This window comes from Arachis stenosperma, chromosome 9, assembly GCF_014773155.1.
Source record: "Arachis stenosperma cultivar V10309 chromosome 9, arast.V10309.gnm1.PFL2, whole genome shotgun sequence".
Taxonomy (NCBI): domain Eukaryota; kingdom Viridiplantae; phylum Streptophyta; class Magnoliopsida; order Fabales; family Fabaceae; genus Arachis; species Arachis stenosperma.
Window position 1 is genome coordinate 56,586,786 of NC_080385.1, and position 23,047 is coordinate 56,609,832.

The following is a 23,047-nucleotide window of genomic DNA, read 5'->3' on the forward strand; positions in this document are numbered from 1 at the left end:
CCAATCCTTCTTACTCCTTTCCATGGCAAGCTCGTGTAGGGTTCACTGTTTTCAGCAGCTACCTCCCATCCTCGCAGTGAAAGCTAATGCTCATACACTCTGTCACAGTGCGGCCAATCACCGGTTCGGTTCCCTCCCCTGCCGGAATAGAATCCCTCTTTTGCGTCTGTCACTAACGCCAGCAGGTTACAAGTTTGAAGCACGTCACAGTCATTCAATCATTGAATCCTACTCAGAATACCACAGACAAGGTTAGACCTTCCGGATTCTCTTGAATGCCGCCATCAGGTCCTGCCTATACCACGAGGATTTCGGTTAAAGAATCCAAGAGATATTCACTAAGCCTCAGATGCTTGTAGAACAAGAATGGTTGTCAGTCACCTTGTTCATAGGTGAGAATGATGATGAGTGTCACGGATCATCACATTCATCAAGTTGAAGAACAAGTGATATCTTGGACAAAGAACAAGCGGAATTGAATAGAAGAACAATAGTAATTGCATTAATACTCGAGGTACAGCAGAGCTCCACACCTTAATCTATGGTGCGTAGAAACTCCACCGTTGAAATACATAAGAACAAGGTCTAGGCATGGCCGAATGGCCAGCCTCCCAATGATCTAAGAACTAGATGTCCGAAGATAAAAATACAATAGTAAAAGGTCCTATTTATAGAAAACTAGTAGCCTAAGGTGTACAAAGATGAGTAAATGACATAGAAATCCACTTCCGGGCCCACTTGGTGTGTGCTTGGGCTGAGCAATGAAGCATTTCGTAGAGACGTTTTCTGGAGTTAACGCCAGCTTTCATGCCAGTTTGGCCGTTTAACTCCAAGTTTTATGCCAGTTCCGGCGTTTAACACTGGAATTTCCTTAGGTGACTTTGAACGCCGGTTTGGGCCATCAAATCTTGGGCAAAGTATGGACTATTATATATTTCTGGAAAGCCCAGGATATCTACTTTCCAACGCCGTTGAGAGCGGGCCAATTGGGCTTCTGTCGCTCCAGAAAATCCACTTCGAGTGCAGGGAGGTCAGAATCCAACAGCATCTGCAGTCCTTTTGAGTCTCTGAATCAGATTTTTGCTCAGATCCCTCAATTTCAGCCAGAAAATACCTGAAATCACAGAAAAACACACAAACTCATAGTAAAGTCCAGAAAAGTGAATTTTAATTAAAAACTAATAAAAATATAATAAAAACTCAACTAAAACTACCAAAAACATACTAAAAACAATGCCAAAAAGCGTACAAATTATCCGCTCATCAATACCACAGACAAGGTTTAGACTTTCCGGATTTTCAAGAATGGCCGCCAAAGGGTTCTAGCTTATACCATGAAGATCTTGATTAAGGAATCCAAGAGATACACGCTCGTTCTAAGGTAGAACGGAAGTGGTTGTCAGTCACGCGTTCATAGGTGAGAATGATGATGAGTGTCACGGATCATCACATTCATCATGTTGAAGTGCAACGAATATCTTAGAATAAGAATAAGCTGAAGTGAATAGAAGACAGTAATACTTTGCATTAAAACTCGATGTACAGCAGAGTTCCACACCTTAATCTATGGTGTGTAGAAACTCCACTGTTGAAAATACATAACTGATGGTGGTCCAGGCATGGTCGAATGGCCAGCCCCCAAAATGTGATCAAGAGATCAAAAGATGATCAAAAGATTAGACACCAGTACAATAGTAAAAAGTTCTATTTATACTAAACTAGTTACTAGGGTTTAAATAAATAAGTCTAAGTGCAGAAATCCACTTCTGGGGCCCACTTTGATGTGTGCTTGGGCTGAGCTTGAGCTTTACACGTGCAGAGGCTTCTCTTGGAATTAAACGTCAAGTTGTAACGTCTGTTTGGTGTTTAACTCTGGTTTGTGACGTTTCTGGCGTTTTACTCAAGAATGCAGCATGGAACTGGCGTTGAATGCCAGTTTGTGTCGTCTTAACTCGAATAAAGTGTGGACTATTATATATTTCTTGAAAGCCCTGGATGTCTACTTTCCAACGCAATTGAGAGCGCGCCATTTGAAGTTCTGTAGCTCTAGAAAATTCATTTCAAGTGCAGGGAGGTCAGAATCCAACAACATCAGCAGTCTTTTTTCAGCCTGAATCAGATTTTTGCTCAGGTCCCTCAATTTCAGCCAGAAAATATCTAAAATTATAGAAAAATACACAAACTTATAGTAAAGTCCAGAAATGTGAATTTTGCATAAAAAATAAGAAAAATATCCCTAAAAGTAGCTAGATCCTACTAAAAACTACCTAAAAACAATGCCAAAAAGCGTATAAATTATCCGTTCATCACAATGCACATTCTCCGGCTGTACAAATAGGGAACAAAACAATTAAATTCAGAAGTAAATATGACTTGTTCAATGTCTATGCTACATAAAATTGACGAGCATACCTGTGATAAAGTAATTTTTGAGTCATACACGCTGATGAATGAATCAGCTAAATCATGTACCTCATCTATTATCAATTGGATTTCAAATTCAGACCAAGAGCTTCACGAGATTTTGACAAAAGAGATTGATATGGAAGGACAAGAAGATCAGCTCTCACAACCATGCTTCTAGAGCCGTAGTAGCTTTGCAAGATCTTCAATATCCAAGGGTCCTCATTTAGATACCTCATTCCTGAATTCATGGTGTAGTTTATGTTTTCTAAGCATTGGGCAACCAGAAAAGGCCTTTGTTCTTCGTGTGTGTGCACCTACTCTTATGTTCTGCAAGTTCAAGAGACATTAGTGCCTAGACAATTCTATCTTATTATTCTTGCCCAAAAAGAAAAGGTATCAACACCAAGCAGTGACTAATAGATAGGAAACTTAGTCCCACAATTAGACATTAAGCATAGAAGTTAGTATTGCTTATGTTTTCATCTCAATTTTAGACTTCTAAAAAAACTATTTCTCTTGAATCTTTAGCCAAGCATGCCTTGTTGAATGAAAACATTCTCAACATTAAGTTTCTATGTGCCATTTTTCAAAAGAACAGTAATATACCTTCACCTTGTAGCTTCATTTATGCGTGTGGAGTTTTCAAGTGAAAGCACATCTATGGTATTGCAAATATTATGTTAAGGATTATCAATTTAAAAAATAAAAAAAAAGATAATCAATAAAGAAACTTTTAAGGGTGAACTTTCGCAACAAATAAAAGGTTAGGAAAAAAGAAGGGACACAAGCTTTGTTTCTAGCTTGATTGAATATACCATATAACTTTCTTTCATTTTATCTGCTTTCTCTATCTCCTTTTTCTTTTCTTTAAAAGAAAAAAACAAAGAATCAAGGAAAACTAAAATCCAATTCGACCTTACTCAAGTGGTGCTCAAGTCAAATGGAAAAAAAGGAAGAAACATGAGGGTACAGTTCAATAATTCTGGTATTTTTTCCTCTAAAAGAAAAGCAAGTTACATGTAACTGAAACTATGCTAAAAGAGTAAAGGTAATGTAAGAACAAATGTACCTGTCAATTTTTCCCTAATTGCAGGCTCAATCCCCATCATCAAATCTCCATCATCAAAGTCAATCTTAGGAGAAAAGGTGCCATCCTCTTCGTACAGTAAATTTGATGTCTCGCCAATTATACTTCCATCAGAACTTTGGTCACTGGTATCATGCCCATTTAACTCCTATTACAAGGAAAAAGGCAATAACACTTAGCATTTTGGTAACAAAACAAAAGATTTTTTAACTGAAATAAAAAATAACACCAAATGAATGGACTAAACAGCATGCAGACAGAAAATTCACAACCACCTTCTTATGCAAGGAAATAGGCAAGCATTGTTTATAAGCCTAAACCAGTACAAGTCATGTGATGATAAATAAATATTTGAGCCTTAATCATTTAAAGAATCTTTACAACTCATGAAACAGCTTGAGTTATATGAGAAAGTGGCAAGAAATTTAACTTTGTTAACCAAAATATCAAACTTCTTGGCAGTTATTTCTCTCAATAACTGCATAGAACTGCTACAGAGCTTTCTTTGACATGAAGCTAGCAGAGAATTCGATAAGTAAATAACTCAATTGGAACTTCAAATTGCATAGCAGGGTTAAAAGAACTGCTATAGAGCTTTCTTTAACTAACCTTTAGGATCATTGATAACCTTAGATCCAGCACAGCATAGTGATAGAACTTGAAGCCTCAAGGATAACTTTAGAATAGACGGACTCTCATGATTATAAAAGAGTAGGGTCATCCCCGCAAGAGAAACATGCTTTCAAGAAACACGATGCCACTGAACTAAAAGAGTAAAAGAGTATAAAAGAACTAAATTTCAATCACCAAAAGAGTATAAATTTATACATAGTCAAATGGAGACATTAAATAATTCGGCAAACAAATACTAACACAAACGTAAACAAAATATAATGTCGTATGTCACTAGATGGTTCATATGCCCACAAGAAAATAATAAAAACAAAAATAATAAAAAAAGTTAATTCCTTTTTTGTGATTGATTTTCCCTTTTTTGCTCTCAATTTTTCATTAGTTTCTTATAAAGTTAATTCCTTTATCATGTGTTTTCCAGTTACGATTTACTACTTGTGTAACTGATTATTCTTTTCTTTTCTTTTTTCCTACAAAAAATCCAGTTTTCTATGAATATGATTATGGCAAAGAGTAGCTTAACATCATTCAATTGTTAGGAAATATGGCTTCGGGCAAAGATGAGACAAAGGTAGAATTCTAAAAATAAGGCAACATTTCTTGTGAAATTGACCGTATTTGTTGTTGTTAATTACTTAGTTATCTTTTGTAATAGTACTGTGCAGGAGAAGATGGCAGAAACCGAGTTTTTATCAACAGTGGTGAAGTCTCTAACAAGAGATGCAGAAAAGAGGAGGGAAGCAGTGGGACTGCTGCTAGAACTCTTTGATCTTCCTGTAGTTCGAGGGCAAATTGGAAGAATTCAAGGGTGCATTATAATGTTAGAATGATCTTTGCTTGAGGTTGCCTTTATTGAGTTCTCTCTAATCATTCTTTCATTCATTATTAATTTTGGTGAAGCAATTTTGAGCTTGCAATAGATATATATTAGGTTGTATTGATAATTGAGGATAACATTTGTATAGCAGTGTGTATAAACCACTCAAGTTATTTATTTTGCAAATAAAAGTATCATCTTTTTCTTTTCTTATCCTTAAATATGTTGGCTGGTTATAGGTTTAGTAGTTGTATAGTTATATTGTTTCTAGGAAATATAATAAAGCAACCAATTTTCTAGATCAGCAATATAATAAGCATAAAAGTATATCAAGCAATTAAACCTGCAAGAGAATCCAAGCATGCAGCTGTTACAAGGCACCCTTCCAAGTTTAGTAAGGAAAGCTTTTGCAACCCTGAAATGAACCAGGACATCATCGAAAATTAATGAAGAATAGATAATTATGAAATACTGAAACTCAAGAATTCTGTTCAAACTGGCAAGCTGAGATGCTATTATGTTTGGTTTAGTAACTTGTTCTTGCCATTCAGGTCTCAACTACCTCAAAAGCAGTCCCAAATCATTTGCAATAACAGTGATCTATGCTTCATAAACTACTCAAATTATCAAAATCAGAAACATGAATCGCACTATTCAGAATCTAGGAGAGGTATACCAATTTCAAGAAACGCATAATTGGCACAATTTATCAAGCATACCAATAATAAATATTCAATCATCTACTTATCTAGTTATTTCAATTCATCTATTTTTTGTTAAAAACAAAGATGAAAAATTATTTTTTCTATAACAAAAGATTGGTCATAATAAAGGTCCATATTCATGTGAGAACTTGTGTAACGCTATAATTTCACTTATAAAAGTATGCCAAACATCTCTCCTCATTTCACCTCCCAAATCAATGAATTCCAGTATCCTGCTATTTGAACAAAGCATACTTATCATGCAAGCCTCTTAGTGTCATCATCCTTTACCATGTCTTCCCTCCTTTTGATTGAAGAAGTCCATGCATGCGACCTAGATATAATAATCTTACATAATACAGTTCCACATTTCCATGCATACACCATTAAAAGAGTTGGTTGACATCTCTAATAATATATATTTTGTTGTAATTTTTGTTACAAAGAGAAGTTACAAAATGTAACATAAATCTCCTATCAGTTGTTATCAATCTCCTATGTACTAATAGACCTAAGATACAAATCTGATGAGAGGGATCAATGCTGGTTAAGTGATTGTTGATCCTCTTCTTGCATGTGAGGGCAAGGTCTCTCTGGTTCTCCCCTTGTCCATAAAATCTTGAGTTCACCTCTCTTTTTTCCCAATGACAAAAAATTTTTTGCATTTATGATTCAAGAAGTTAGGTTTTAGAAACCGAACCCGGATTGTCACATGCTATGCTGTAACCGTTTGTTATGTCGATCGAGTTGACAAAGCAATAGCAATCAATTTGGTTATCTAACAAAGCAATAGCAATCAAGAGCGAACTCGAGCTTTGCAAAGAAAGGGAAAGCATTTCTTTAGAACACTCACCACTATCATGACACTCTCATGGAACCACCATTTAGAAAGGAACACCCAAAAGATGTCATATAGGAAGGCGCAGCTGAGAAGAACAGTTCCAACCTGATATAGAGACAGGGAGGAAAAGAAGAAAAGTGGTATGTTACTAGTTCAGTAGTATCCCAAAAAACAGCCAACAATAATATCATAGATAATGAAGAATTTGACAACGAATTGTTACCTTGAGATTCGGTATCCGTACAATTTGAAAAACTATAATTATCAGTGTGATACCTTGCATGACAGGAAGGCGGCTGAAGAGGTAAATATTTGATCAATTCACTCATTTCTATCTTGAAAGTTTAATCCGAAGCTTTAGGCTTAAAGAATGAAGTGCAAAACTAATAAGAACTCCTAACAGCAGAAAATCAATTTCTATTTGAATCAAACATTAACAGAGAACTATATCATGAAAAATAAAACATGATAAGAGAAAATAGACAACATCAACATAAACCTGAAACTACAAGTAACATGGACACAAAAACTAGTAGTGGCTATATCCTATCTCAATGACCAAGAACATTCTCAAAATAAATGCAATGAGTATCATATTAAACTCATATGAGAAGTAACATATTCTGTTCTAGTTCATGAACATTTTATAGTTTTACTAAGATATGTTAGGTAGCTTAGGCCAAATAATAAACAGTTGAAGACATTGGTATGGTAAAAAAGGGGGTGAAAGCAGTAAGTTAATCTTACAAGAATATCTTGACCGATCCAAGCAAACGAAGCATGACGATAAACTGCCCATATCACAGCGAACACTATGAAAAAGGGGGTAACGACAAATGTCAGATATGAGACGGCTCCAAAGAAGAGAATTTTCACAAATGTTTGTGCAGCATGTTGAAATCATCTGAAACTATAAACATTTTACTGTCAATTACAAGTTCCAATAGATGTCATATAGTTTCAATTTTCATATAGTTTCTTTTGGAATTTGTCTTCTCTCATATATCGTGCTAACTTAATTATATGTATTTAATGCTTTCATTGTAAAGATGTCATTATTAACTTGCTTGGGCATTTCTTGACAACCAATATGCGACTTGTGTAATCAAATAATCATTCAATAAAAAATTAAAACACAAAACATTCAAATATTCAGTAATCAAATAATTATTGAACATGGCATAAAAAAAAAACGCAGAAGAAGTTAGCAGTGAACTGACCGTCGAAGCCTAAGATTTTTTCTTGGTTGAGCTTCTGCTCTCTGAACTCGAAGGAAGGAAACTGGAATGGAGATGGGTTTTTCTTCTGAGCAGTCTGAGAATAGGGGGCAGAATCGTGACGAAGACAGAGGCCAGACGACGAACACAACTCAGAAGACGGTGGTGGGTTGGAAAAATCTGCGATGACCAAATGAAGACGATGGTGACTGAACGCCCGACGGACGGCGGCAGGAGCGCGATGGAGCAGATGAATACCAGGAACTGACGCGCCGAGCTCGAGGAAGAAGAAGCTGCGATTCTTGAAGGAGGAAGAAGCACAGACGACCAGACGACGATGGTAGTGCATGAGAGCGACGGACGGCGGCAGTCCTTGCGGTGGTGGTGGAGAAGCTAGAGTTTCCTGTTTCAACTTTCTTTTTTGATTTGGGAAGAAGCTGTTAAGATAGGGGTATTCAAAAGATATTTTTGTCTAATTAAATAAAAAAATGATGTTTAAGTCTTTTTATAAAATTAAATAAATAAATATTTTTTATTTTATTTAATTAAAAGAGTATTTTAGTAAAAATAGTGATATACTATATATTTAAAAAAAAATTTAAATGCTGACGTGAAAAATAAATTCTACATGTCTTATTATTATTTGTCCATATTTTAAACGTATCGGTATGTATTAATTTATCATCGTATCATCTAAAAGAAATGTGTAGTCATGGTGTAAACATGAGTCTCATTTCTATAGATGTATAATTTGAGTCTCTATTTGGTGTGTGGCCTCCGAATCACGTGAGCGTTGTATATTGGTGTAAGGAGGAAACAAAGACATAGAGTTCAAGATATGACGATGAGAAAGTAGTGGGCCCACAAAACACAGAAGATACTTCCAAAAAACCAAGTTCGTTCCCTCAAAATATGGCTGGTTCTACTATGGGAAAGTATAATGTGGCCCTCTAAGGACTAGGGTAGTTTATAAAATTTTAAGAAGTTTGTTGGTTCATTTTTAATATGACAATTCATTATAAACTTCTATTGTCAATTTGTCACATAACCACAGTCTCTAGCCCACACAAATGCTTGAACTGAAAACCTTTTTTTGTTGTCATTCGCAAGAGTCCCCAAAGGCTCGAATCATATCACGTAGCAATATTTATATTTTGTTAAAATTAAAAAATATTATTGAAGTCAATTTTGTTAAAAATATTTATTATATAATACAATTTCTTTATTCAAATACTTACAAACATACATTTCTTTTTAAAATATTATATACAAGTTGAGAGGTCATTATGCTACATTTAGTGACGGACTCAACAAATTTTAGAAATAAAAAATATATATTAAATTAAATTTTTGTTGAATATTATTAATTATACTAAAAATATAATAAAAATATAAAAATTAAAAAGAGTTTAGGAATAATTTTATTATTAAAATATTATTTATTATATATAATTTATAAAACATATTTTTATTTTTAGAATTTGAATTTAAAAATATTTTAATTAAATTATAAATAACTTATTATCCTAACTAATGTTGTTTTATTTATTTTTATACACCTCTAATAATAAAAAATTGGATCACTTGACACGTTAGCACCTAATGATACATTAATATTTATAATTTAAAACTAAAATTATATATAAATATCAAAAAAATTAAACCTGTATATAAAAAATATGTTTATATAAAATAATACAAACTTAATTTATATTTTTTTCTTACTTTTTTTTTAAAATAATTTAAATTTTATATATTTTTAATTTAATTTTAACATAATATTATATTAAAGACTTTATACATATGTTTAATTATGTATTATAATTAAAATATTTTTTCATATTTTGTCTTACTCTATTTTATTACCCAAAATCTCTGTTTTTGAATTAAAAACTTATTTAAACGTCGTATAGATATAAATTATTTGTTAATAAGTATTCTAATAATTTTTTACCGAAAATAAATTATTGATAAAAAAATCTTTTTCTTTATTTTTTAGTTATATTTAAATGTGAATTTCAAAAAGAGACTTAAGGGATAAAAAATAATTTAATTATCACTAGATTAGACTGTTTCTTATTATATATTATGTATTTTAAATTATATTACATAACCATCTTAATTAATATATAATCTAAAATATTTAATTAAATATTATTTTATATTTAATTTAATTTTATTATTATTATTGATGACACTTTGCTGGTGAATTTTTTTTTTCTTGTTTATGCTTTGCTTTGTGACAAATAAACTATTAACGGTAACAAAAAATTTTTTTACAGGTGTCCAATATAATTTTATATAGAGCTGAAACTGTAGTTTTCTATATGAGTGTCCATTAAAAATCCAAATTGCAAAAAACTCATACACCTAACCCCTCTCTAATTACATCCAAATATAAAAGTTTTTATTAATGTTTCAGACCTCTTTGTAATTATTATAAATGTTGGGTGAGAATATAAATTTACATACTCACTTATACGGACTGCACAACAGCCACATATTTGGAATTATTATAAAGTGTCCTTTAAAGACCACTTTATACTTTCACCACCATAGCCAAATCCAAAATACAATTATCACTCCGCGCCCCTTTTCCTCTTCCTTTAGCTTTCCCCTTTTACTCTCTCTCTTATAGTAAATATCTTTATGGAAGGTGGTATATTGTAGCATATAGCATCATAACAAAAGAGAAGAGAAGTCGGGGAAAGTGGGAACAGAAGAATAGATAGATAGAGAGAAGAAGAAGGCAGTAGTAGTGTTTCTGTTATCTCTTTGCACTACACTGTCTCTTCTCTGGTTCTTCATAGAGTAGTAACTGAGTGTGTGTAGAAAAGGCCAGGCCAGCTTCAAATATATATATATATATATATATATATATATAGAGAGAGAGATAGAGAGAGAGAGAGAGAGAGAGAGAGAGAGAGATAAGTATGCAGCAGCAGTCGCAGCAACAGCACCTGATGCAGATGCAGATGCAGATGCAGCCCATGATGCCTCCCTACTACCCCAACAACGTCACCACCGATCACATTCAACAGGTATACATGCCTATGCACCAAATCAACCCTTCACCGGAACAACTACCTCATTTATTTACTTTTTATTTAATTTGAATAAAATATCTACAATACGGATTGTAGACAAAGGACAACACACAGCATCATCATCGTCTCATGCCAACAACAATAGTTTTTCTTCCCTTTTTTTTTTTTCCATCATATATGCATGCTACCTTTTTAGCATATAGTACCATTTTTGTGGTGCTTTAATGTTTTCTCTTCTTTATGCTTCTACTTATTATTCCTTCTCGTCACTTTCCGGTTACTGCATTGCATTGCATTGCCAGATATCCTTGAATACTTTTTCACCTCCGCTTTAAAGAATGCAATACGATTGTTATATGCAAAATATTTTTATTTGAATTAATATGTGGTACGCACAAATTAGTACACAATACATTACTTAATTGGTGAATTTATGTAACTATAATATATCAAACAAAGGTTATACCCGTTAACAACATGTAACTTTATATTTTTCTTATTGCTTCGCATTTGTCATGGTAAAGAAGTTTGCACCTTAATACTGTTAAGTTTAACAAATGTTAGTAATGATGGTTGTCATCAACATTTGGTATTTTTTTTTCTTTTTTTGGTATTAAAGTAACATTCCTTGTATATGTTTTTCCTTTTTCTATATATTATTAACACCAAGAATGGTACAAATAACATTTTTTTTAATTGTTGGTGCTTTTTTGTGTAATTAATCATGTGCTTTGACATATTTTCATCTGCCGGTTTTGACATTACTTTTGTTATATCATTGTACAGTTATGATTTTATTTGAATATATTATTTTTACACTAAAATCAGTTACTAAAATCAACTACTAATATATTTGTGTATAAATATATGTATGATTTAATTTATTTTTAATGTATATTTATATTTTCAGATATATTTTATACTGATGACTGACTTTAGTACCTGCATTACCCATTAAAGAATACATAAATTAGTTGGTAATTAAAAATTTGTTTAAAAAAACAAAACCGTCATTAATAGATTAAGTTGAACTTAGGTTTCAATACTATACCTCACCTAAGATGTCATCGTATTGCATGCCACAATTTCATTAAATCTTATTTGAAGTTAAGACATCAGAAAAATGATATTTACACACCGCCTTGTAATATACTTTAATGTATGTCTAACCTTTTTCTTCTTTTTTGGTGGAAAAAGTACCCATATTTTTAATTTTTATATTTATTATATTCACTTTTATATATTAAAAAAATATAGTATATGAGTGTGCATACAACCCGTCTCTTAAAAAGAATTTTTATATGTTATTATTTTCCCTGCTCTATTATTATGAAATCGTTATCATTATTGACTTCTTCTCCATAACCATTCCCCCCCACCCCCCTCTTAATTAATGCAGTATCTAGATGAGAACAAGTCCTTGATTCTGAAGATTGTTGAAAGCCAGAATTCTGGGAAGCTGAGCGAATGCGCCGAGTAAGAATTACTTTCATTGGGTTTCTCACGTCTTATAGAAAAGTATTTTTTTTAGCATAATAAAAAACTTTACAAATTTATTTTTCTGTCAACTATTCGAGTTTTACGGATAAGCGTAATTAAATATTTGAATATGACAATATTGTCCTGTTAACAACACATAAATAATTCTTTTCACGTATTATTAAAAAAGCTATCTCAAAATGAATACATTTAGTTAATTAATTTATATTATCAATACACTCAAGTTAAATTCTAATCTTATTGTTAGGTATTTATTAAACATATAGTAGACATATTTTTAAATAAGTTTCTCATGTTCCTTGTGAATAATATATATAAACACAAATTTAAATAATATCATTGTTCTCTACTCTTCTGTAATAATTCCATATAAAGATGTACTTATCTTTATTAAAAAGTTAAAATATAGGATTTTTTTTACCGGTATATAATATGCCAGTAGCACATGAAAATATTCAGACACAATATAATGGTGAATGTCCTTATTGCCAACCAGACACGTAAGTAATCTTGAAGCATTTACTCAGCGGTGGAGTAAAAAGTAATTTAAAGTTATTGTACCACCTATTTCAGTATTTTGTCATCATATGAACTTTATTGTATGACATGATGAGTGAGAAATAATAACACTGTGGTTGATTTATTATTGTCCTGATGAAAGCATAGATAATAGAAACCTACAAATATTTGTGCATCAATCTTGATAATAAATTTTCGATTTCTGTTTTAGCATCTAGATCCACTGTTTCACCTGCAGGCCAATAAGTTTGTTTACTGTATGGTAATAAGCTTTTAAACCAACTTTTACTTGTACAGTATTTAAGTCATTTATCTGCTGAAATAACTGTTAAAAATTTAAATTTATATTAAAAATATATAATTTATTAATCAATGACAAATTCTTAATTCTAATTCAAATTATTTTTAATTTGTCAGATTATAAAATACTGTAACTCAAAAATATAAAAATTTGTAAATAATATATAATATTAGAATAAACCTCTAAAAAGTTTTTTTATTTATATAAAATAAAAAAATTTTAAATTATCAGAATTTCCTAAATCAGTTTTTACTTCATAAATATCTTTTTTAATTATTATATAAATCGTCCCTGACTTTATGGTTTAGATTAATTAGTAAAATATTGCATGTTGAGACAATTTATACTTAAATTTGGTAATTTAAAATATATAAATTGTCCTAACTATTGTGTTTTTGTAAATGACTATAAATCATTTCAAAATAAAAAGAGTAATGTGTAAAAGTTAAAAACATAGAACGTTGAGACAAGTTATACCTTACTCAACAACATGAGACTATTTAAAGTAAAATGTGGATAAGAGATAATAATAAATAAAATAATAAATTAGCAAACTTTTAAAATGTACCTAGTGAGTACAAAAATAATAAAATATAGCATAATTTAAAATAACAAAAGAAGTTAGTATCTATCATTTTAAATTAGTTTTTAATTTAAATTATATCTCTTACAATTTCCACTTCACATTTATTTTAGTATACATTATACTCGTTTATTTATAGACTTATTATCTATCTTCATAAATTGTCCTTAAAGTCTTCAGATTTGTAACATACACATAAATTATCTCAAGGCCTTGATAAGGCATAAATCGTTCTAAGTTGTTGAGGATTAGAGCAAGGCATAAAACACCTCAGAGTTTGATGTTTCCAACTTTTACATATTACTCTCTCTATTTTAAGACGATTTATAGTCATTTACGAAAACACAATATCCTAAAATGATTTACATGCTTTCGAATTACTAAGTTCAAGCATAAATTGTCCTGCAATATTTAACTAGTTAACTCCCTCAATTATTGAAAAACATTGAGAAAATTCATTTCCTACCTAAAACACCGCAATTTTTTAATTATTATTTTTTCCCTAAGAAAAAAAGTTGAAAAGCATGATGACTTGGTGGAAAATTTGTTTCTTTTTTTTAAATATATAGCTACTATAATTTACTTGTTAAACACAATGACAACCTTCTTTTTGGCAATGCATAATGAATTTTGTTTTATATATATATATATATATATATATATATATATCAAATTAGCTGACTCATTTTTTTCATCACTATTGAGTAGAACACACCATTTAGAATTAACTAAGTTCTATATCTTAACGAAGAATGAAATAAAAAGAGCAATTCTTTAAAATGTATGGGAAAAAAGAAGATAGAAATGGAGAGGATATCTTCTAAGAAATATCAAAATTTTAGATCTTGCAACCAAAAAAAAAAGAAAGCTTGTTTGGCCAGAGATAGAAAGCATGAAGCATTATTGCATATTTGCATGCAATAATGATGTTTCCCTAACACATACATATTGAGGTCTCCTAGTTGTGTAGTAATGTCAGATGCTGGTTCCTTTTCTGTTCCTCATTCCTGTGGTACTATACAATAAAAAGTTTATCATCATATTGACATTTTTTTTTCAATTTTCAGGAATCAATCTAGGCTTCAGAGAAATCTTATGTACCTAGCTGCAATTGCTGATTCTCAACCCCAACAACCTCCTGCCATGCCGGCTCATCAGGTACATCCCCCTTTTTCTTTATTAATTTTTTTTTAGTTTTCCTGGTTGTTGATCAATTTAGTAACTTTAATTGCACTTTTTGGAAGGGTTATTAATTTCATTTTACCCTTTATCTTCTAATTTTTAAGAATAGGTTATTAATCGATCCGCTTAAACTTGTTAAATGTGCAGATTGAAATGTGGTTATAGAGTTATTTTTTTCAGAAAAAAATTTATCAATATATCAGAAAAAAATCACATAAATATATTTTAGTAAAAAATACTATTGAAATTTAAACCCATCAAATAGTTAAAACTAATTACAATTAAAACCATTAGATTATATTAGATTTTTGAAGTTTTTAAATACCTATCTCGTATATAAGGAGAAATTTAGGCATCATAAAAAATATCCTTCAAAATTTTAGGGGTCCAAGGCCAATACTTTTCTCCCTCTTCTAATATGCCCCTGACTGTAATAAATAATTATGCTAATTTTTTACTTATTATCTTGTTGTATATGTTCAATTAGGTTTAATTATTTGTTGTTTTTTATAATTTTATTAAATTTATTATTAAGTTTTTATATTTATCTTTTTTAATTGAATTTTATAATTAAATCATTGATAATATAAAATAAATTAAAAAAATTTATAATTAAAAATTTCAGTAGATCGTTAACTATATATTTTTTATAAGAAATATTTTGTTAATTTTAATATTTTTAATACAAATTTAATTATAAAATTAAAAACAGTGTAGAGATTCAATTAAAAAAAAAATATAAAAGCTTAATTTTAAATTTGGTAGGACTACAAAGACTAACAAAATAATTAAACCATTCTATAATTAGAATCAATTCTACAAAAACAAAACACATGCTAATTAACCATGTTGGATCAAACTGTTGCAGTACCCCTCTAGTGGGATTATGCAGCAGGGATCACACTACATGCAAGCTCAACAACAACAACAACAACAATTAATGGCTGCAAGATCCTCACTCTTGTATGCACAACAACCTTTCTCACTGCTTCAACACCAACAACAACTTGGTGTGACCTCTTCCTCAACTGCAAGTCCAGCTCTTCACATGTTGCAAAGCCCCGAAGCTTCCATGGCTTCCGAAGGGCTCCCGGATTTTGGACGTGGTTCGACTGGCGAAGGCTTGGTGGGCGGCGGCGGTAGGGGACTCCTTGTTGGTATTGGGAGTTCTTCAGCTGAGGGGAATTCTGGTGATGATGGGAACTAATTAACGCTATAAATCAGTAATTAGCTTATTAATGTGGTAATTTCATTATTAATAAGTCGTGAACGAAGCTTGTTGTTCAAGTAATTAGAATTCGGTATCTGCATAAACTAATGTAATGTGTGACAAATTATTATTGGTTGGGTAATTATATATATGGTGTGTTAGCACATTTTGGGTTGGGGAGAATTAGCCAATGAATTGAATGAATTGTTTTGCTTTATAAACAACAATTCTTGCCTTGAATGTTTATTTTTAGAGTAGTACTAATAATAGTAGCAATGTGCATGTTTTTCTTCTTGTGTAAATTAAGTGCCTGTTTAAATATCTTGTAATTTATTGTGTGTTTAGTGTTCAGTTTTAAATAGGAAAGTTCTCTGGTAGATTTTTATTATAATTTTTGTTGGTAATTATTTTGGTAGAAATACGTACATTTTCTTTTATCATTTTGCACATATATCCTTCATTTTATTATTTTATTTTTTATAAATTTTTTTATAGAGATTGAGTTAGGAATAACAAAAAATAAAAAGTTACATCATCAATTAAGAAGCAAAATCAGATTCTATGCATAACTAAAAGGAGTACTTTCTAGGTATGCTATATAAAGCTTAATTAGTAATTATTTAAAATTTTGATTAACATATATCTCTTTCTAACCATTTAAATCAAGCAAGTACTAGTATAATCGGGTCTCAAAATGAATTTTTAAAAAAATGCATGTGAATTTGAAAAATTTTATTTTTATTTTTTATTTTTTTATTATTTTTTGACTGATTTATTTATTTATTTAATTTTTACATCACACTAAGATTCTGAAAATCAAACCGGTCATCAAATCATTCTAACTACTGATTTAATAGTTTATTAATTCAATCGGTTCGACCATGATTCAATCGAAAAAATCGTTTTATTCCAACAATTAATTAACAACAGCAATGTTTATAACAATAAAGTGCATTTATGATTTATATCTCTATCTTTATACATAAGAGTCTGATCTGAATAATAAATTGATAATGAAATGGTTAGCAACAAATAGTATAATACACATTATTACTTAACATATCTACCTACATAGAGTTATTTAAATGTTATTGGTATTGAAAACAATGTCATATTGCACAAACATTTGACTAGCTAGGCCTCGGGCATGTAGAAGATAACATAAAACTAAAGAAGCAATTCATCACCGAAGGCAAAAAAATTGGTGAGCTTCTGATCTAGGAGGGAATACAGTGTGAATATGTGGTAATAGCATAAACTAATAGATTTGCCCAAGTGGCTTAAGTAATCAGGCAGTAACAATAGCAATTATTCATAGATTAATAATAATTATTCAACCCTCACAGATTATCTAACAATACTTATTCAACAATTATTGTTATAAAAAAAAATAAAAATACGTAGAAGCTAGAAGTATAGAACAGAACAGAATAGAGCATAGCAGATTCAGGGGGAGTAGCGCTGGCCAGTGGAATAGAGATGGCGTCGGCGATGGTGGAATAGAGTTCGCGACGGAGGTAGGAGGCGATCCCGGCGACTGTCACAACAAAATTCAACCAATAACAGCAGCAAAATTCAACAATTATTCAACCAATAACAATAACAAAATTCATAAATTAATTAACAATTATTCAACCCATAACAAGTTTATAGATTTTTTAACAGTAATTAATTAATTATTCAACAATTAAAAAAAAAACTAAAGCTAGAAGCATAAAAGTATAAAACAGAGGAGGAATCGGTGAACAAAACTAACCGATGCAACCGAGCTGATGCTGGCGACGGTAGAACAGAGGTGCGCAACGGAGACAGGAGGTGAGTCTGGCGACGCTGCATGATCGCAACTGAAATCTTCGAGGCTCCAATTTGCGATGGCGGTAGGAGCAATCTAGCAGCCGGACGGAAGTGACAGAGACAGCTCACCGACGGTGAGAGGAAGGACTAGCTCGAGGGTGAGGGAGGGAGAGAGAGTGTTGCGCCGTTGTGTCTTGGAGCAAGGGTTAGTGGGTTACTTGAGTTAGGGTTGCTGGGTTAAATGGAAAATCCAAACGGCGGCATTTTGGTAAAATTTTAAAAAACGGCCGGTTCACAGTTAGGTTTGACCGACTAGTCCCGACTAGTTTGGTGGTCTGGTTCGGTTTTCAAAACATTGATAAATTATAAATGCACTTTGTTGTTATAAACTTTGCTGGTGTTAATTAATGGTTGGAATAAGACGATTTTTTCGGTTGAACCACAATTAAACCGATTGAACTAATAAATTATTAAACCAGTAATTAAAACGATTTGATGAAGATTTTCAGAACCTTGGCTAAATGTAATCTATTAATCTTAGGGCAGATTGTGTTTGTGCTTTTTTTGACCCAACATATAATGGGTAAATTTCAATTAGAAGAAAAATTGACAATTCTTTGCCAAAGGAAAATAAAAAATTAACACTCCAATAGTATTTGGGATAAATAGTATTTAGTCAAATTCTTAAAAAAAAAAAACAATAAGTATTCAGCAAATTTTTTTTAAAAAAGTAGTACTTAGATTAAACAGAAAAAGATTAATTTAAAAAAGTTTAGTCTTTTAGAATTATTTTTAGAGGAAGTATAAGGAGCCAATGGAATATTTGTACAATATGTACAATGAAAATTTAGAGATGTTCGATTCACTATTAGAGATATAACCATTAATGGTACCTTTTTCCATTAGCGTAAACTTTTGGGATGAGTGGTATCATGACATGATATTAGAGCTCTAGATTTGAAAAGTCAAGAATTCGATCTTTGGTGAACCCCAAAATTAGCTTAAGTTTTTGGGATAAATGGTTTTATGACATGCGATGTTTATTATCTCTAGTACCCGGATTGTTATTCTAGATATTATGAGTGATGTTCATTTTGTAACTCATATAACCCATTATACACATTGTACAAGTATTTTTAATCTATTTTTTTTGGCAAATTAATCTATTTTTTGTACAAATATTCCATTGACTCCCAACTCGATGACAAAAATGTCTATTCTAATGTGGATTTGACGCATCCGAGGCCTTGGATTAATGGCAGTATCACCTACCTCATTGGGAGCTGCATCCAAGTACTCCCTAGTATTTTTAATCTATTTTTTTTGGCAAATTAATCTATTTTTTTTGTACAAATATTCCATTGACTCCCAATTCGATGACAAAAATGTCTAGTCTAATGTGGATTTGACGCATCCGAGGCCTTGGATTAATGGCAGTATCACCTACCTCATTGGGAGCTGCATCCAAGTTCGAATCCTCAATGAGGAATATAAAACTCATATTAATAGTAGTAGTAGTGTGTGAGTGGGGGTGTGTTGTCTTAATGTATAAGACCAAAAGAAAAAGCAACAATGTGGAACGATTTGTAATGCACAAAAGCTGTACATACCTAACTACCTAAGCATGCTGCATGTTAAGTGCAAGTTTTGCAATAAAAGATACATACACCTCACAATCCGTCTAGTAGATTGAACTCTAATAAATAGTGAAAATATGGGTTAGTACAAGATTGGAGCAATAGAGTTTATGGCATGCAGAAGTTAAAGAAAGAATCTCTTGCGACATCTAACAGAACCAAGCTCCTCATACTCAGACTTAGTTACACACACTGCTTCAAAATCTGGACTTGACGCCAACAGAGATCCTCCACGCCAAACACCTAGTATGGGACTACAACACAAAAACGAGTTAGTTTATGGAAACTTCACTTCTCCCAACATCAATGAAACAAAACTATTTAGGGAACGGGTTTTACTCTTCTTGAGTAGTCTTGAGTAGTTATCTTCACATGATAGTCATCGGGAACTAGTGGTCGGAGCTCCTTCTCTCTACATCGTCGATTGTCGATAATTTAAACACGGGGAAGCAAAGTGCACAAAAATTATGTTATCATGGAACAAGGTATAGTGGATAAGACAAAGAACTTACAATCTCTCAGAAAACTGAGGAAACAGTGTGCTTCCGCCAGTTAAAATTATGCTGCCAAAAGGAAAATCGCAGATAGATTGCAAGATGAAACAGAGAATCAAGATGTAAATAACCAACCATAAACAGAACCATCAGAGTAAATGGTTTGAATTAAAAACCTTTCATAGAGTACAGGGTGGAGATGTGGATGGCACGAATTGACAGCTCGAACAATACATTCTGCTAGCCCAGCTTCATTCATTACCTGCAAAACTGTTTTTATTAGTATTTTCAGAGAACACAGGATGATAATAAGAAGCAAAGACCCAAGTAGACTAATATCAGTCTTTGTTTTTGTCATTGGTATCTAAACTATATTTCTAGGAACCGGACTATCCTCATTTAGATTAACTTGATAAATTCAATACTCAAACAAGGAGTGTTGTGTATGAATACAAACCCAAATTGGCAGGTTGGAAGATCATCTCAGGGACAAGAAACCGTTCATTTGTCAAGTCAAATTCCTACAAATAATAAAATGAAAGCAGGAAAATCAAACAACTGCCATAAACGTCTCGTGCTAAAAGAAATGCGCCAAAAAATACATTTTTCGATAGATCAATTCTGTTTCGGTCTTGAGGCATCTCAGCAATTTCCAATAGGTTTTCCTCTGGAAGAGGAGGAAAGCCACAAGTGCCATCCTTCAAGGCAAGATAGTTGTGTATTCGCTCTGGATGCTTAACAAAACCCTTGGGTAGCGTTTGGTGGAGAGACAGATACTGAAAGACTGAGACTGAGAGACAGAGACTAAGACAGAGATTGAAATAAGTTTTAGTATTCTGTTTGGTGCCAAATGGGAGACAAAAATTGAAACAAGAATAAAACTCTAATTTAATTTGCACAAAGGATAAAATTGGAATTAATTAATTAAAATGAGAGTATTTTAGGTATAAAATGTTATTAAAGTTTCAGTCTCTGTTTCTAAAAATATCAGTCCCCTGTGTCCCTATATTTTGGAGGCACTGAAATACTGAAATTTTGGAGACAGAGACAGAAATTTTAGTACCAGTCTCTGAGCCAACAAACATGATACTGTGTCTCAATCTCTTGGTCTCTGTCCCAGTACTGCAAAACAAACGCTACCTTGGTGTACGTGATACCATCGGGAAGCACATATGTGCCCTTGAAGAGATTTTCTTTTCCACTTTCCCTATTTGGAAAAAAAAAAGTGAAGACAGAAAAAAGAAAAATGCACCACATAAAAGCATCTAGGCAAAAGGATTGTTATGAATACTAAACCTTACCACCTATTTGGTAAGTGGTAACTAAATTGAATCCATCCTAAAACTGATTTACCTTTTTACTTGAAACTAAATAATATCATAGAGAAACACCACACGGATTCAATTCCTTCAAACAACCCAATATCAAACCAGACTCATCTAGGTATGATTTGCAAATCAAGTATTCAAGGATTTCAATTCTTGATAGATTCAACGCAACACAGTGATTCAATCTATTTTCATACTCATTACAAACCACGTATTGAATTCAAATATCTAAATTTTTTTCACCATACTATTAGTATCCAGACCCCATTACCAGCAATTGACTAGTCAAGCACATGAAATTGTGGCTACCTCTACCAGCAGTTCATTTAGAAAAATATTAATACAATGTCATGAAGATTCAACAAGTTGATTCCAAACACACACCCCTTTGCACTAATGCATGCTAAATGCTAAAGAAAAAAAGCATTTCGGGTACCTGGCAAGGCGGAGATCGCGCGGCACATCAAGCATCAAGGGAGACAAAACAGAGCTTCTCTTTGACATCGTCAATGAGGAAGTTCTCCTCCATCACATTAACAGACCGAAACGAAACAAGCTCCTTCAGGTAATTAGTAAGCGCCTTCCCACCCAAATCGATTCTCTTAACACCATAATTCAGCGTGAAATTCTGAAACACAGGCGAAGCATGAGTGAAAGAGAACCCGCAATCAACAACGAGGCTGCACTGGGCCCGAGACACAAGCCCGTTGGGCCTGCGGCTTGCTTCATACAGGTGCACCAGCGAGGTGGAATCGGCCACGTACAGTGCCCTAAAATTGAAATCTTCGAAAACGAGCTCGTCCAGTGAGCGCTGAATGGAGGGAAGAGTGAACAAGGGTTCGGTGACGAGAAGGGAGGACTGAGTTGGGTTTATGCGCAGGATTGACGAGAAGAGGTGCGACCAGATTTCTCGTTGCAGATCGGAGTTTATTAGGTATCCGCGGTCCAAGGGGCGCCGGACGGCGGCGGAGGTGAAGTCCAGCTCGGCGGCAGTGGAATCGGTGGAAGTAGTTGTGGTGTGAAGAGGGTGTGGGTGAAGCCATTTTTTGGAGGAGGGGGAGCGGTAGAGGCAGTTAGGGAGAATGACGGCGGGGTCGTGTTCAACGCCGAAGCCGGCTTTGATGAGGCCGCTGCCGTTGTCTAGAACAACAACGTTGGTGGAGGACATGGTGGTGGTTATGGTGAACTCACGTGCAGTGCCAACTTGTGTGTCCTTTTCTCATGATTGTGGTTCGGTACGGCATCGTTCAAGGTTCACATGTTCAGTTCATACTTCATAAGTAGTTCTGCGGCAGAGCTTCTTGCTAAGGAGATGCCAGTGGAGAGACCTATTCCGCTATTCGGACCAGCTCAATCGCATCATGTCTGATTCCAGAAGGTACTACCGAGGTCAGGTAGTGGCAGCCATGGAAGCAAGCTTCTTGGTGCGATGTAACCATTTTAGTTATTCATTCATTGATTTACTGGTCCAACCGATTTAATCGTGGTTCAATCAGAAAAATTGTTTTATAATAAAATAATAAATAAATTATAAATAAACATTATAAATATCTTTCAAATTTAAAACCCTACGTAAAATATCACCAACTAAATGTAATTAATCATCAAAATATACAATAATTTGCTACAAATTTGTTAACAATTAACATAATTATATTCCGTTAAAAATAGCTGGATTGAATTACAATGCACAAGTTAAAGATAGAGAATATTGTGTTAATTTAGCTAGGTCAAAAAGTAAAACAAA

At 32.6% G+C, this 23,047-nt stretch overlaps 1 protein-coding gene and 1 pseudogene across 1 annotated transcript; one reads left to right on the plus strand and one right to left on the minus strand.

Moving 5' to 3' along the window:
• The first annotated feature begins 10,638 nt into the window (after positions 1-10,638).
• Positions 10,639-16,220, plus strand: LOC130949539 (GRF1-interacting factor 1-like). The gene is made up of 4 exons (XM_057878225.1): positions 10,639-10,746; positions 12,152-12,228; positions 14,723-14,813; positions 15,706-16,220. The coding sequence occupies exons 1-4, from the start codon at positions 10,639-10,641 to the stop codon at positions 16,042-16,044; spliced, it is 615 nt and encodes a 204-aa protein (XP_057734208.1). The 3' UTR covers positions 16,045-16,220.
• A 2,818-nt stretch (positions 16,221-19,038) lies between these two features.
• Positions 19,039-22,749, minus strand: LOC130948084 (actin-related protein 6-like; annotated as a pseudogene).
• Positions 22,750-23,047: the final 298 nt, after the last annotated feature.

What these genes read in the sequence shown, in the direction of transcription:
- LOC130949539 (XM_057878225.1), top strand. Translation starts at nt 10,639, where the DNA reads ATGCAGCAGCAGTCGCAGCAACAGCACCTGATGCAGATGCAGATGCAG. An exon ending in AAGCTGAGCGAATGCGCCGA is followed by an intron (nt 12,229 to 14,722) that starts GTAAGAATTACT and finishes TTCAATTTTCAG; the next exon opens with GAATCAATCTAGGCTTCAGA. An exon ending in CTGCCATGCCGGCTCATCAG is followed by an intron (nt 14,814 to 15,705) that starts GTACATCCCCCT and finishes AAACTGTTGCAG; the next exon opens with TACCCCTCTAGTGGGATTAT.